The following is a 14448-nucleotide window of genomic DNA, read 5'->3' as shown; positions in this document are numbered from 1 at the left end:
GAGAGAAAATTTACCGTCGAAATAAAATGACCACCTTCTACGAGCTTAAAACATACACGGAGAAAAATTCTAGCAATAAACATATCTGGATCTCGGCCAAGCAAACGGCTATTCTCTTCTCGTGGCTCCCATTTTATCGTACATATATATATATGTATTATACATATACATATGCATATACTGTAATAGGTAAAGCTCGTATGTTCATACGTTAAGGGTTGCTTTATGGCCAGGAAACCTAAACGCTTGATTGACCGCATTGTCGTTGAATTAACACTGCGGGGTAGTAGGTGTCGTCAATTTCTACCACTGCAATAATACTCAAGAGAGTATGTTATTTAATTTTTGAAAATTGTTGATTTTATTTGTGCAGGTCCACCACCGGTACACCAGCTGATAAGAAACGACAAGACTGAAAAAGCTCCAACGGTCTCGGTTTCGAGTGCGGCGACTTTTTCGCCAGTTCTCAGGCCGGAGGACGGTCATCGTGGAATGGATTCACCTCATTCGCAGACGGGTATGTGTTCCAACGAACGACAACCAATACTTTTTTATCGAAATAAATTTCCTTTGGTTTTTTTTTTTTTTCTTTATTTTTAATTATTATTATTATTAACATCATAACGAAAGCTCTCTTTGCGGCGAATTTCACAAATACGACGACCGATGAACACGACGACGACCCTGACGAATTTTTCTCACTCGTATAGGTCTTATGTTTGTTTTTTTTTTTTTTTTTTTTTTTTTTTTTTTTAACGTGTGTGTGTTTGATTCGTAAAGGAACCTCAGGAAAATAAAAAGGATATTAAAAAAAGAAAAAAAAAGAAAAGAAACTCCTGCCCCTTTAAACAAATATTTTTCTCCGTAAACAAATATGCCCCTCGTCGAATTTATTCGTTCATTCTCACACGACTTCTACGATTGTGGGTCACACACACATTCTTTTTTTATATACTTTATATTTTATATCTTTAAATTGATTGTTTATTTGTATTATCATCGTTTGATATCTATTATACTTTTTTGGGGTGAAAAATTACAAAAAGTGGAGAATGGCTCTTAAATAAACAAAAAAATAAGAAAACGATCTAGGTAAAATGTTGAAATATTTCTAAGATATTTTTATTTTTATCTTCGCGTTATAATTAATGGTAACCATGAAAACCATAGAATAACCATCATAATATGGTTCTCGTTTATTTCCTTACCTCATCTTTAAGCTTAAGTCCATCAATATTATCAATCATCTGTCCTCTTATCACTTTTCGAGTGATCTCAAGTTTAACTAACAAACATCTAACATCGTCTGACAAGAATTTTGACGTATTAATACACAAAAAATAAAAAATAAAACAGTCAAATTAGGTGCGTTTTGTCAACGCATTTAGAAACAAAACTTCGTCTTCTTCTTTTCCTCCTTTTCTTCCCCCCCCCCTCTTTTTTCTTTCCTATATTTTTGTTTTCAGATTTATTTTGGTTGTTTTGAGATTAACGGATCGTTGTTTAAATTAAATTAAATAAATTTTACCTCATCCGTGCTTTTTTTTATTTTCTCGATTGATTCTTCACATCGCAACGATATATGAATTATCGATAATCGATCATCGATCGAATGAGAAAGTAAAAAATAAATGAATCAAAAGAATGAAAAAAAGTAAAAAAGAAAGAAGAGAACTGTTCAAAAATTTCTTCAAAAAAAAAAAAGAAATATTAAAAAGAAATGATATATTTACATCCTATCATCTTCGTACATACGTTTTTTATTAAATATTAAATACCGGGTGTCTTATTTTAAATGATACGATCAAATAACTTCGATCTTTTATTATCAATGAATATTTTAATACAAAGTTGCTAAATTTAGAAATAAAAATGTGATATTTAACGAAACTATTTTATAAAATTCATCACGGTTTTTTCAAATACAAAAATCATAGATTTTACTTTATTGAAATTTTGGTAGATTGGAATTTTCCTATTGATATCTTTTGTTAAGTTAGAAATATCGATTTCCATTTTATTTACAATATTATAATTTTTGTATCCTTAAAAAAAAAAAATAGTGTTTCAATAGTTGAAACAATTGTTGCATTTTTCTTTCCAACATTTAGCGATTTGAACTTAAAACATTTGTTTTGAAAAGAAATAAGATTGAAGTTATTTGGTTATGTCGTTTAACACGAGACACCTGGTGTACACATGCATATATTTTGTTCGTTCTTAAAATGTCCAGTGTGCGATAGACCCAATCTGAGCTCACCCAGGCATAATGTAAGTACATCTAATGTTACCCCGTTCAAAAAATCGTGTGCCTTCGATATTATACTCTGTGTATCTTCTTCTCTCCCTTTTAAATCTCCTATTCAAGAAAACAAGGATCTTAGATCGGATCGAAAAGGATCGATATAATCACGTAACCTATTTCATTTGTTTTCCTTTTTTATTAGGTCGTTCGGAAAGTTGTTTCATTTTTTGCTGACGCAATAATGGCATTAGTTGATGCAAACCGACAAAATGGTAACACATGAGATCGATGAGAGGTTAAATTTATCAAATTCAACTATTTATGACCACTTGAAAAGTTTAGGTTTAACCTCGAAGCAAACATTATCTTCATTTTTACAAAAGAAAAACGAAACGATCTTTCCGAACCACCTAATATATTCAAGTTCGATTTAAATTAAATTCTCTCTGGTGGTTGGACAACAATTAAAAAAAAAAAAAAAACTCCTTTGATTTCTCTTAAAAAAAAAAAGAAAAAAAAAGAAAAAAAGAAAAGGAAGGAATAATTGAAGGCATCAATTTTTCGAACGGACAGGCAAGTTTAACTTGCACTAGGTCACTGCCTAATAGAAATTGCGAGAAACGAGGAAATCCTTTAGATAGACGAATTCTTTTCCACCACCACCCGACCCCCCTCACATTGAAAAGGGAAGAAGCATTGAACGTACAAATATTTTCCTATTCCGATCGAGATCGATCCGATCGCCTTGTTGTCCCGTCAAAACGGGACACCGAACAATCAAATGAAAAACAAAAAAAAACAAAGATAGAATGAATGAATGAATGAATGAAAGAAAGAAAGAAAGAAAGATAGAAAAAATAAATAAATAATAATAATAAGAGAAATAAAAAAAAATGTGATTCGAGAGTCCGATCAAAAGTAGGGAGAGAGACTTAAAAAATAAAATAAAAAAATAAAATAAAATAAGGAAGCACGAATAAAAGAATGAAAAAAGAAATAATCTTAATAATTATAATAATAATAATCGTTTCACGAGTGATATCGATCCATCCAGCCCATTTCTTTCACCCTTTACCTTTTTGTCTTCAAAATTAGTCCTTTTTTAATCTCTTTCTCTCTTTCTCTCTCTCTCTCTCTCTCTCTCTCTCTCTCTCATGCTAGAAAGAAATGGAAAAACGATACGAAATTTGTCGAAGGATAAATTATTACCCCTCGTTCGTTTAAAATTAGTCTCGTAACTTCCCACCCCCACCCACCTGACACCCCTCGCCCTTATTACAAAATATTTCTAATTAACCCGAGGGATATAAATTTGATTGCGAATTTGTGATAACTAACACACGCTTAATAAACGATTACATGTGAACAACAACAAGAAACAACAACAAGAAAAACTATCAAAACAACAACAACAACAATAAGAAAAAAGAATAGAATAACTAATCGCGAAATGATGCGCTTTTTGATGATCTCTGTTTCAGTCTGAGCCCGAGCGTTGACAGAAGCTCGCTAACTCGACTAAAAGGTACTTTGTGACTGGTTATTGACTGTTATATATATATATCTATCTCTATTTAAATATATATGTATATATATATATATATTAATGTATATACATATATACAGATACACAAACACATTCACGCATAATACACCCACATATACATATATATCTTTTTTGATCGTATTAATCGTATTATCCAAAGCAGAAATGATACACTTTAACACGTTCGTCGCCTGGCACCGTATACCGGTGACAGGCATGCTTCCCGGAGGCCCCGTCACCGAATACGGTGACACTCTTCTTGTTGAAGTTATGGTATTTCTAATTGGAACAAAACTTATCACATTTCCCATTTCGAAACAAAATTATTTTCTGTAAATAAAAGATAGTTTTATATTTTATTATTTTCGGTAAATAAAAGATAGTTTTATATTTTATTATTTTCGGTAAATAAACAATATTTTTATATTTTATTATTTTCGGTAAATAAACGATATTTTTATATTTTATTATTTTCCATAAATAAAATATAATAATATAATATAACCATAATACTCGGGTCGCATTGTTGATTTTTCTACTTATCGCTTCTTTACGTTACGGCGCGCCGAGAGTCGAATTTTGGGCCTGACGAGAAACTCAACCGAAACGGGCTGGGCGACGAACGTGTTAAACAATTATATAATTTATATTATTTAATACATTTTACTTCTATATCCTTTTTTTCTATATTTAAAATTTTCATTTTCTCAATCCTTATGTTAATCCTCTTCTTCTTTTTATTCTATCTCTCTTTCCTCTTTATATGCGTAGATTTTCAACAATTTCGTATTTAACACGTTCCGTGCCACGCGTACCACCGGTGGTACAATTACTTATATTATTAACAAACTGTTATATAAAAAAATAATAATTATTTTCAATTGAAAGTAAAGATATACGAATTGTCATGTAACTCACTGTGTATATATATATATTGATACGTGAGAGTAATACAAGTTAGAAATATATATATACGTGTGCATTAGGATGTCATACGCTCCAATATTTTTCTATCGCATTTTTCTATGATTTCTTTCCTTCTCTTTCTCTTATATCACATATATAGAATTCTTTCATATATTTTATATGTACATATATACGTATATATGTATGTGTATATAAATCTCTTTTGAGAGATATCAACGAAACGAATTGTCTTACTCTTCTTTCACTTCTTTTTTACGAGTCTCGTATCAAAGTATATACACTCATCCGAATTCGCGATTCTATCATAGATATATCTATATATATATGCATATCTATATACACATTGTAGGTTACATAAAGTCTTTCCTTTTATACCGAAGGATATGAACTCGCATTGTGTCAAATGATAATACAGACACCAATGTAAGATCAACGCGTAAAACGAGTTGAGAAAAATACGCACGTAACCATCTCTATCTTTATCTCCTATCTCTATCTCTATCTCTATCTATATTTCTATTTCCCCGCTCCTCTACGCTTTCTACTTATATCTTCATCTCTATTCCCCAGACTTTCATAACACAACACACTCGTAATATGTATTATTATACTTATATCGTATGCATTCGATGTTTAACGAATATTCAAGCACTCTCCCACCCCTCTCACAAGCAAACGGTTTTATTATGCATCCAAATTTTTATTTACATCCTTTATATTAGTTTCTTATTGTGTTTTATTTTTTGTTTTACAAAATTTGTCTTATTTAAAATTGTTCTTGCATAATCGAGATATCGTTGAACCATTCAACCCCTAATTTTAAAGAAAATTATATTCATCGAAACGATATCTCGTATTCGACGATAAGCAAAAGTATTTTAAAGTAAAGTTTTTTCCCACCAACCCCTTTTCTCTTTCTTTCCCTCTCCCTCTCTCTCTCCCTCTCTTTCTATCTTATGTTAGTTTATTTCTTCTCTTTCTCTTTCTTGGAGCGTCCGGAATCCGAGAATGTCCGTTTTATTGATTTTCGCCATTTCGTTTCTCTCTCTCTCTCTCTCTATATATATATATATATATCTCTTTCTTTCTCACTCTGGGCTTCTTAGCCAAGCCCGTTTTACGTTAGTTCCCTATTTAACTTAATAAATGTCCCTATTCGCGTCAAGAGCACCGCTTAATTTCAATGAATTCTCGGCTCGAACTGGATCGTTTGATAAAATATGTATCCCTTTCTTTTTTTTACAAAAAAAAAAAGAAAAAAAGTCATTTGAATTTACTTCTAACGGTTATCTATATATGTATATGTATGTGTAACTTCTCATAAATATTTTTTACATGTATTTGTATATATCTATATGGTATCACTTATACCAACCCTGTTCTCTACGTGGCATTTTCAAACGTTTAAATTTCATTACACAATTCTCCAATCCTCTCTTTCTCTCTCTCTCTTTCTCTCTCTTACCCTGCTACCTTGGAACCTAAATTTTCAAAGCAACCTTCTTACTTTGGAACGATCGATACCGGTAGTGTCATCACCTGCATAAGCTAAATATCACATAGTCTTTCATTGTTTGATATTTATTGTTATCAGCGAACAATACGATCGATGTTTAGAGGTACTCTTTGTATGCTTGATAAATGTTTTTTACACCTGATATTTCTCTCTCTCTCTCTATCACTCTCATTCTCACTCTCTCACAACCTTTCTATTTGCATTGTTACGTATACATATATGTATATGTGTATTTACCTGTACATATATATGTATGTGTGTGTATATTATATATTATATTGTACGTTAGATGTTATTTATCTTTCTCTAGAAATGAACACCGTATTTTAACAACCACCCTTACCTTAACCACCTCTTGCCTCAACCCTTTAAACCCATATTCTCGTCACATACTTCATTCTACCATTTTCACTTTTCGTAAACGCTCGTTTCTGTCTGTCTATCTGTCTGTCTGTCTGTCTGTCTATCTGTCTATCTGTCTATCTGTCTTTTTTTCTATTTTTTATGTTTTTTGTTTTTTATTTCAAACCTCCACTTGCCCTGTGCCTCCTCATCCATTTTTTTTTTTTAATTTTTTTCTCTTTTTTTTCTGACACACCCTGTCCCATCGCTTTATCTTCCCTTTTTCCACCACTCTTCTTCTTTTCTGTCTCTCGCGTGGCACAGACGATTGCCACTATAATTCTTTTCTACGTTACTGTACGTTTAATACGAAAGAGAAAGAAAAAAAGTAAAAAGTAAGAAAAAAAAAAAATAGAAAAGGGAAGAGAAAAAATATCTCTCGAATATTTTTCACGTATGTTTTTTAACGTGTAATGTTTATCATGCGTTAAAACACACCCTTTGATCGTTTTTCATGTTTTTTTATTCTTTTTACTTTCTTTTTTTTCCTTTCCATAATTAAACGATAAATTTTAATTACTTTCGTTAGTATATTTTTAATCTTAATCTTAAGTTTATATACTTTTGAATATATATTTCTAATATTATAACAAATAAATGTAATTAACCATTTAACCCTTTAAACAGCACGCTTGAGTTAACTCGAGTGCACGAAACCGGCCGATTTCCGCACGTTTGAGTTAACTCGAGCGGCTTATTATTTTATATTTCTATGATTTTTTACACTTAAATATAATAGAAGATGGAAAATAAGAATGTGAAGGCAAAGAAAAAGAATCGTTTTTTTTTTCTGAAATATTAATTCGAAAAGAAAGATTAAAAAGTCGACGTACGTGTAACATTGCAATATTCAGCTCTTCTCTGTAATGTGGAACAAAATCCAAACATAAACAAAATAACATAAAAATATTGATTATTTCTGTATTTTTCTCATTCTTTTGTCAAAACAATGTTCTAAACCATTTCTTTATGTAAAAAAAAAAATGATTTTTTTTAGCCGTATTTTTTTCAAAATCATTGCTGCTTAAGGGGTTAAAGTGTTATCAACACTTATCAAAATTATTTAGCGTAATCTTCTTTTTCTTAAAAAAAAAAATAAATAAACGTATTACTAGGTATTAACCCGTTGATTGCCAACTACGAGATATCTCTGACAGTCAATGGGTTAAATTGTAACAGTTTGAATGAACAATTTTGTAAATGCTATTTAAATGAAGTTGTTGTTGTCGATCGCACGCAGATGTCAGAATATGAAATCTGTCATTTTCTTTTTGTCTGTTTCCATCTCTCTCTCTCTCTCTCTCTTTCTCTTTCTCTCTGTCCCTTCCACCCCCTCAAATTCTCTCTCACTCTCTCTCTCTCTCTCTCTCTCTCTCTCTCTCTCTTATATATATATATATATATATATATATATATATATATATATATATCTAGCATTTGACATTTCTTTCGTTGCACGTGACGAGATGCACTGTCGTACATAAATATTTCTTCAATAAGAAAGAACAAAAAATAGTGGAATCTTGAAAGTTTATCAAGAAGGTTTGTCTACGTTGATCATCAATAAAGGAAAAAGAAGAAGAAGAAGAGGAATAAGAAGAAGAACAACAACAACAGCAACAACAACAACATGAAAAAGAAGAAGGCGAACGAATATGATCACAAATTTACATTTTTTTTTTTTAATTTTTACTATTTTATTTGACTAAGTTTTCTTTCATTCGTTTAATTAAAACCATGCTTTTCATTCATAATTAATAACTTAGGAATTATATTTGAAAAATTCCTAACAAAAATTCTCCACTTCTTACAAAGTAATAGAAACAGTAAAACAATTAGGATAGTTTGTTTAATGAAATTCGGGATTGATTACATAAAAAATGAAAAAAACAACAACAACAACAACAACAATCGAAAGACGATATTTTGTTTGTTAGCTGTTAGAAAATGGATTTTAACCGATGATCCGTTTGCCCAGCAGGGAATACCCCGAGAAATCTACCTGACGTCTGATTGCGATACGGTAACCGCTGAGTTCGAGATCGCAAGAATGTTATGTTTAGCCCTTATTATATTATTATTATTTCATTTTGGTGTGTCTTTAGCTCGGTGTTGCATCATACGTATGGTATATATATACACACACACGTACTTACATGCATATATATTTATATATATATATATATATATATATATATTTCCGATAATTATGATGATAATATAACAAAAATAAAATAATTCGTAAAATACAATTTTATCCAACTTTTAGTTTAGTTTCAACTTACTGTCATAATTATCGATATATTTATATTTTTATATATACATATATATAAATAAATATATATATATATGTATATAAATATGTATATATACATACATTTGATAATGTGCTCCCATAGCCGCCTGCAGCTCTCTGCACGATCGTGTACGCGCGATGCTGTCAACGCGTAGGTGAGCTCGAATACGTCATTCTTTTAATTGCTCTCTCTCACAAATCCCTTTTTTTCGTTATTCCTCTTCGATACTGTGAATGTATGTATTTATATGAATCATTATAAAAAAAAAAAAAAACCAACAAATTTATATATTCTTTGAAACAATGGAAAAACTGTTCGATCATTCGTGATCGTCAACAATCATAAAAGCAAATGAAAACAATTTTAATAAGCACAATTCCAACCCTTATTCGTACAATTCCATCCCCTCCCTGCCTACCTACCCTTTCAATCGTCACAATCATGTACGTATAGTATAGTGTTATGTATATTTAATCATCACATTTTCTATTGGTCCCACTTTATTTCGTTCATTCATTCATTCATTCATTCGTTCGTTCGTTCGTTCGTTCGTTCGTTCGTCCGATCTGTCCATTGCGAGGATTGGTTTGCTCGAATTCGATAAAAACAAAATGAGAACAAGAGAAAGAGAGAGAGAGAGAGAGACAGATAGAAAGAAAGAGAGAGAGAGAGAGAGAGAAAGACGACGAAAGTGAAAAATCAAAAAACACCACTCCCTTTCTCACATCTTTCCAATTCTAACAACTAATTATAAACAAAATCATTAAAATTAATCGCCAAAAAAAAGCGGACAGACAGACGGACGGATGGACGAGTCATTTTCTCGCTAATCGCCGTAGTATCCTGCCCAATAAAAAAAAAAAGAAACCAAAATGAAAAGTAAAATTATAATAAACAAAATAAAAAGCAATTCTCACCTGGTAAGCTAACTGTTTAATTGTCTGTCTATCTGTTTGTCTGTTTGTCTATCTGTCTATCTATCTGTCTGTCTGTCTGTCTGTCTATCTATCTGTCTATCTGTTTAACTGTCTGTCTGTCTGTCTGTATGTCCATCTGTTTAGCCCGGCCTTAAACCAAAAGCCCAAAGCCCTACACACGCCGTAACCCCTCCGATACCCACCTGTTTCGCTATTACTATTACTTCGAAAAAAAAGGTATAGCCTCGAGTGGAGTACGTTCAAGGTCGAGAAAATTTCTAGTTGAAAAAAAAAGAAAAAAGAAGAAAGGATCGAGCTAGCGTGCCACTCTCTGTCTGTGATAGGGGGAGGGCGAGGAGATGGGTGATTTCGGGATGAAAAGGGTGGTATAAACGGTGGTATATAAAGGGTGGGTGGTGGTGGGGCCTCGAGTTAGGGAAGGAGAATGGCCCTCGATCGATAACCGTTCGAGGCTGTACTCCCTGGTATTAACCGTTGCACACCATAATTATCTCTATCTCACTCACTGTCACACGGCCAATGCTCTGGGTATGTCGTATGCTGGATGGATTAACCGATCTAATTGATTGATTTCACCACCGATTAATTTCCGAACCTTGATTGAACGTTTGTACTATCTATTCTATATATCTATTCTATCTATCTATTTATCTATCTATATCTTTATCATCTATCTATCTGTTTGTCTATTTATCTATCTATCTATCTATCTATCTATCTATCTATCTATCTATCTATCTATCTATCTATCTATCTATCTATCCACCTATCTATCTATCTCCGTACGATAATACCACTTTTATTATTGTTGCGATGTTGGTGTTGTTATTTATACTATATATATATGTATATGTATGTATATATGTATATGTATATGTATATATACCATATAATTATTCTAATCATTGTATTGATGTTGTTATCTTGATGTTTTTGATGTGTTGTTTAATCGTTGTTTACTGTTGCTGTTTGATGTTTGTTTGTTGCACCATACATCCATATACATATATGTATATATTATATATTATATATATATATATAATTTTTTTTTATATTTATATATACATACATAAAAAAAAGTCAAGAAAAAAATATTCGTACGTATAGATACGCACGTATATGTATGTCTCTGTGCGTTCATGTCTTTTTCTTTCTTTTCATTTTCTATATATATATATTATATATATTAGAAACGTACGTGTATGCGGTAGATGTGGAATTGCGAATGGGGGAGGATTGGGTGAGTGAGGGAGCGGGTGGCCGCATTCCATCGGCTGCTTTCGGAGACTCTTGATCCTCAAGTTCCAAAGCACTGAGGATCACAGGATACAAGGGGAGGGAAGGGGTGGAAAGTGCCGACAGACAAGAGCTAAGCGGGGTGCCCAAAGGTTTTCGGGGAGTGGGTTATTCCCAAAGGGGTGAATCCCAAGGGTGAACCGGATACACGTACGTTTCAGCCAGTCAGCCAGTCAGCATCACGCTTGGAGCGCCTTCTCTTATATGCGTGTGCGTCTATGTATAAATATTATATAGATGTATATATGTCCCATGTATATCTATATGTATATATATATATATATATATTTACTTAAATGCACACGCATGCACACCGCGTATGTATATATGTGTATGTGGCTATGTACGTATGTATATATGTATATGTATATGTATATAACTCGACAATTCGATGGCGATACGTGATCGTCGTAATCGCACCACTAAAACCACCCCCTAACAATCTCATACGAGGAGCAACCTAACAATAACAATAATAATAATAATTATAACAATTAATTGTAATAATTAATAATAATTTTTGTTATTACAATAGGAAATGTATTTTTTTTTTGTCAATGTGAGTATTTTATTATAAATATTTGGTTTCCATCTTTTCATATATTATCATATACGTATAACGGGTTTCGATCTAACATAGGTAGGATCGTTTCGGTTATCGATTCGAGGTCGGCGAAGGGTTAAAAGGAAAATATAGGAAGAGAAAGTAGGAGGAGTGTGCGCGAGTGTTGTTCGCTCGTAACATCTTGCAGTTTGCTCGCCTATAAATAAAGTGCGCGCGTCCTCGAACGTTTCCGAGCGATGAACGATTTTATCTTCGGCCCACGGGCTCGGTCCACCAAACATACACAACTAGAGTATTACTATTATTACTACTACCAACAACTATCGCCGATACTATAATTTATTAGCTCGATTTTCTTATCCAAGTATTTACCACAATCGCCATTAAGAAAAATAAAAAATAAATAAAAACAGTAGACAAATTTTTCTTTGACGTTTAGAAAAGAAATTTAAAACAGGGACGAATAAAGTGAAGAACGAAATAAAAAAAATTGATTTAAAAAAAACGTTTATCCTCGGAGAGGTTTTTAATCGAACTATTGTCGAAAAAAAAACAGGGGGTGGTTAAAACGGTGGCTTAAGAATTACGTATTCGTTCTGATTTGATTTGGCTGTGTGTTTCAGGATTGCACTCGCCCCACGAAGGAATGGCCGGTGGTTCCGGTCAGAGTATGTCCGGTCTCGCTTACTATCAACCTGAACATCCTGCTTCTACGGGAGTGGTGAAGTATCCGGAGAACGGTCACGATACGCTTTCCGATTTCGTGACGTTTGTCTGTCAAGAAGCTGAAAATACCCAGCAACTACCCCAGGTAGCTTCTGGATCCGTCGAGACCGCCACAGTGTCGTCGCTTCTATCGTAATCTCGTTAGCTCCACTCTTTTCTTTCACTCTCTTTCTCTCTCTCTCTCTCTCTCTCTCTCTCTCTCTCTCTCTCTCTCTCTCTCTTTCTCTCACTCTTTTTTCTATTTTTCTTACCGTCACTTTTTCTCTAATTTCACATGGTTTTTTCTTTTTTTCGTATTTTTTTTATTTAGCAGAAACACACCTGTTTACCTTCTTTACTTTCTTCCTCTTCTTTTTTCTCTATTTATTTATTTTTTTTTTGTTTTCAATTGCACTATTAGCAGAGAGTTTGGAGAACGTATGCAAATGGCCACCACACTGTGGCGGTTACGCACGACCTGCATCATTTTCCGTGCTCCAGTCGCCCTGGATTCACGATATTTTTCTATAATATAACGTTGAACAATAGATATTATTATCTATTTGTCATCTATCTTTATGTCTATATTTATCACTTACTATCTTATCCGTCTCTCTTTCTCTCTCTTTCTCTCTCTTTCTCTCTCTTTCTCTCTCTTTCTCTCTTTCACTTTCTTTCTCACACTCTCTCTCTCTTTCTCACTTTATTTTTATTTATCTTTCTTTTTTCGTTTCATAGTTATGGATGTACAATAGTTGTCCCTTATTTCTTTTATTTTTTTTTTTTAAATCGCACCTTTCTAAAATTATTCGAATTGAAAAAATTAATTTTTACTGGAATCAGATCTTTTAAATGGAAAATTCTTTGAGAATACTTGCGCGGAGTCTCTAAAATGTTTTTCTACGGTTTTGTTTTTTATTTCAATCTAATTATTCTCTTTTTGCAACGAACAAAGTTAGATTATCAATATTCCAAGATTCTTTTAATGTAATATATGTAGTATTGTTAAATCGTTATTTTTAATCTTCCACAAAATATCAAAACCGCGATAAACTAATTCCAAGTTTCATAAAATCCATCATGAAAGATCTCAACTTTGCTCGTTCCGCGTGGTGAAGAAAAAAAAAAGAAAGGAAAAACAGAATTAGAATTAGTTTGGAGAGTTAAACCTTGATAAAGAGAAAGAATATTCGCGTAAGTTGGATCGATCGGGGTGAGTGGATCACGCGCGGGTCGAGTGTGTTGATCGGAGGGTGTGTGCGATTTCCAGGCGCAGCTAGCGGGACCGCGTACTGGCATACAAAAGTTCTCACAGTATTATCCAAGTTCGATGTTACCTCCACCACCACCGGCTCCAATGGCGAGACCGGTAGCGATCATCAGGTCGACGGGTGAGTTGACTGGTACGAGCGCTAATTCGCCCCCAACTTCTTCGACATCTCCAACGGATCCGGCCGAACTTGGGCCCAATCAACAGGAACAAATGGCAGCCGCCGCGGCTGTTGGATTGGTCAGTTCAGCATGTCAGAATTCCGTCGATCCAGCTGGTAGAAAAAGTCCTGCGAGAATCCTTGTCACAGCACCTCACACCAGCAGGGAATACACCTTTGCTCACTTTCATTCTCAACCTGGACAAGTAAGATTATTAACACATTTTAACAAGAATCTCAATTCTTTTTGAGTTTTTTTATTGGACAAAAGGTAAAGCATCGATTTCTATTGTCTTACAGCAAATCTTTACCTACCCAACTATCAGTTCGATGTCAGGGGTAATATCTCCGACGAATCTGTCGTTGTTCTCGTCTCCCGTTTCGGTGACGAGACCGGTAGCCACCCAAAGGTCGGTCTCGAATGTACCACCACGTTGGAATACAACACCGTTTATCAACCTTGAGGATGATTATAATATGATAGCACCTATTATCGCGGGAACGACCAGTGAACCACCGTCTTCGATGGACGAAGGTAAATAAATCAATTTCTTTATTTTTATCCTATGAAAATTTTCCGA

The 14448-nt window shown here is 33.2% G+C and overlaps 1 protein-coding gene across 7 annotated transcripts in view; it reads left to right on the top strand.

The window, feature by feature from the left end:
- The window catches only part of NfI (Nuclear factor I), a 69174-nt gene that overhangs the window by 48759 nt on the left and 5967 nt on the right, over positions 1–14448 (top strand). For 5 of the 7 annotated variants that reach the window (XM_089170710.1, XM_015335872.2, XM_015335870.2 and 2 more), the window contains 4 exons: positions 374–517; positions 12356–12543; positions 13708–14073; positions 14168–14402. In XM_089170710.1, coding sequence (XP_089026836.1) covers positions 374–517; positions 12356–12543; positions 13708–14073; positions 14168–14402 — 933 coding nt within the window. The remainder of the gene's footprint in view (positions 1–373; positions 518–12355; positions 12544–13707; positions 14074–14167; positions 14403–14448) is intronic. The other 2 variants (XM_015335867.2, XM_089170709.1) reach the window with 2 other exon arrangements.

The sequence above is a fragment of the Polistes dominula genome, unplaced genomic scaffold (genome assembly GCF_049000335.1).
Source record: "Polistes dominula isolate Pdom_NZ unplaced genomic scaffold, Pdom_raw_medaka contig_79, whole genome shotgun sequence".
Taxonomy (NCBI): Eukaryota; Metazoa; Arthropoda; class Insecta; order Hymenoptera; family Vespidae; genus Polistes; species Polistes dominula.
Note: the sequence above shows the minus strand (reverse complement) of the source record. Positions and strands in the feature narration are given on the sequence as shown.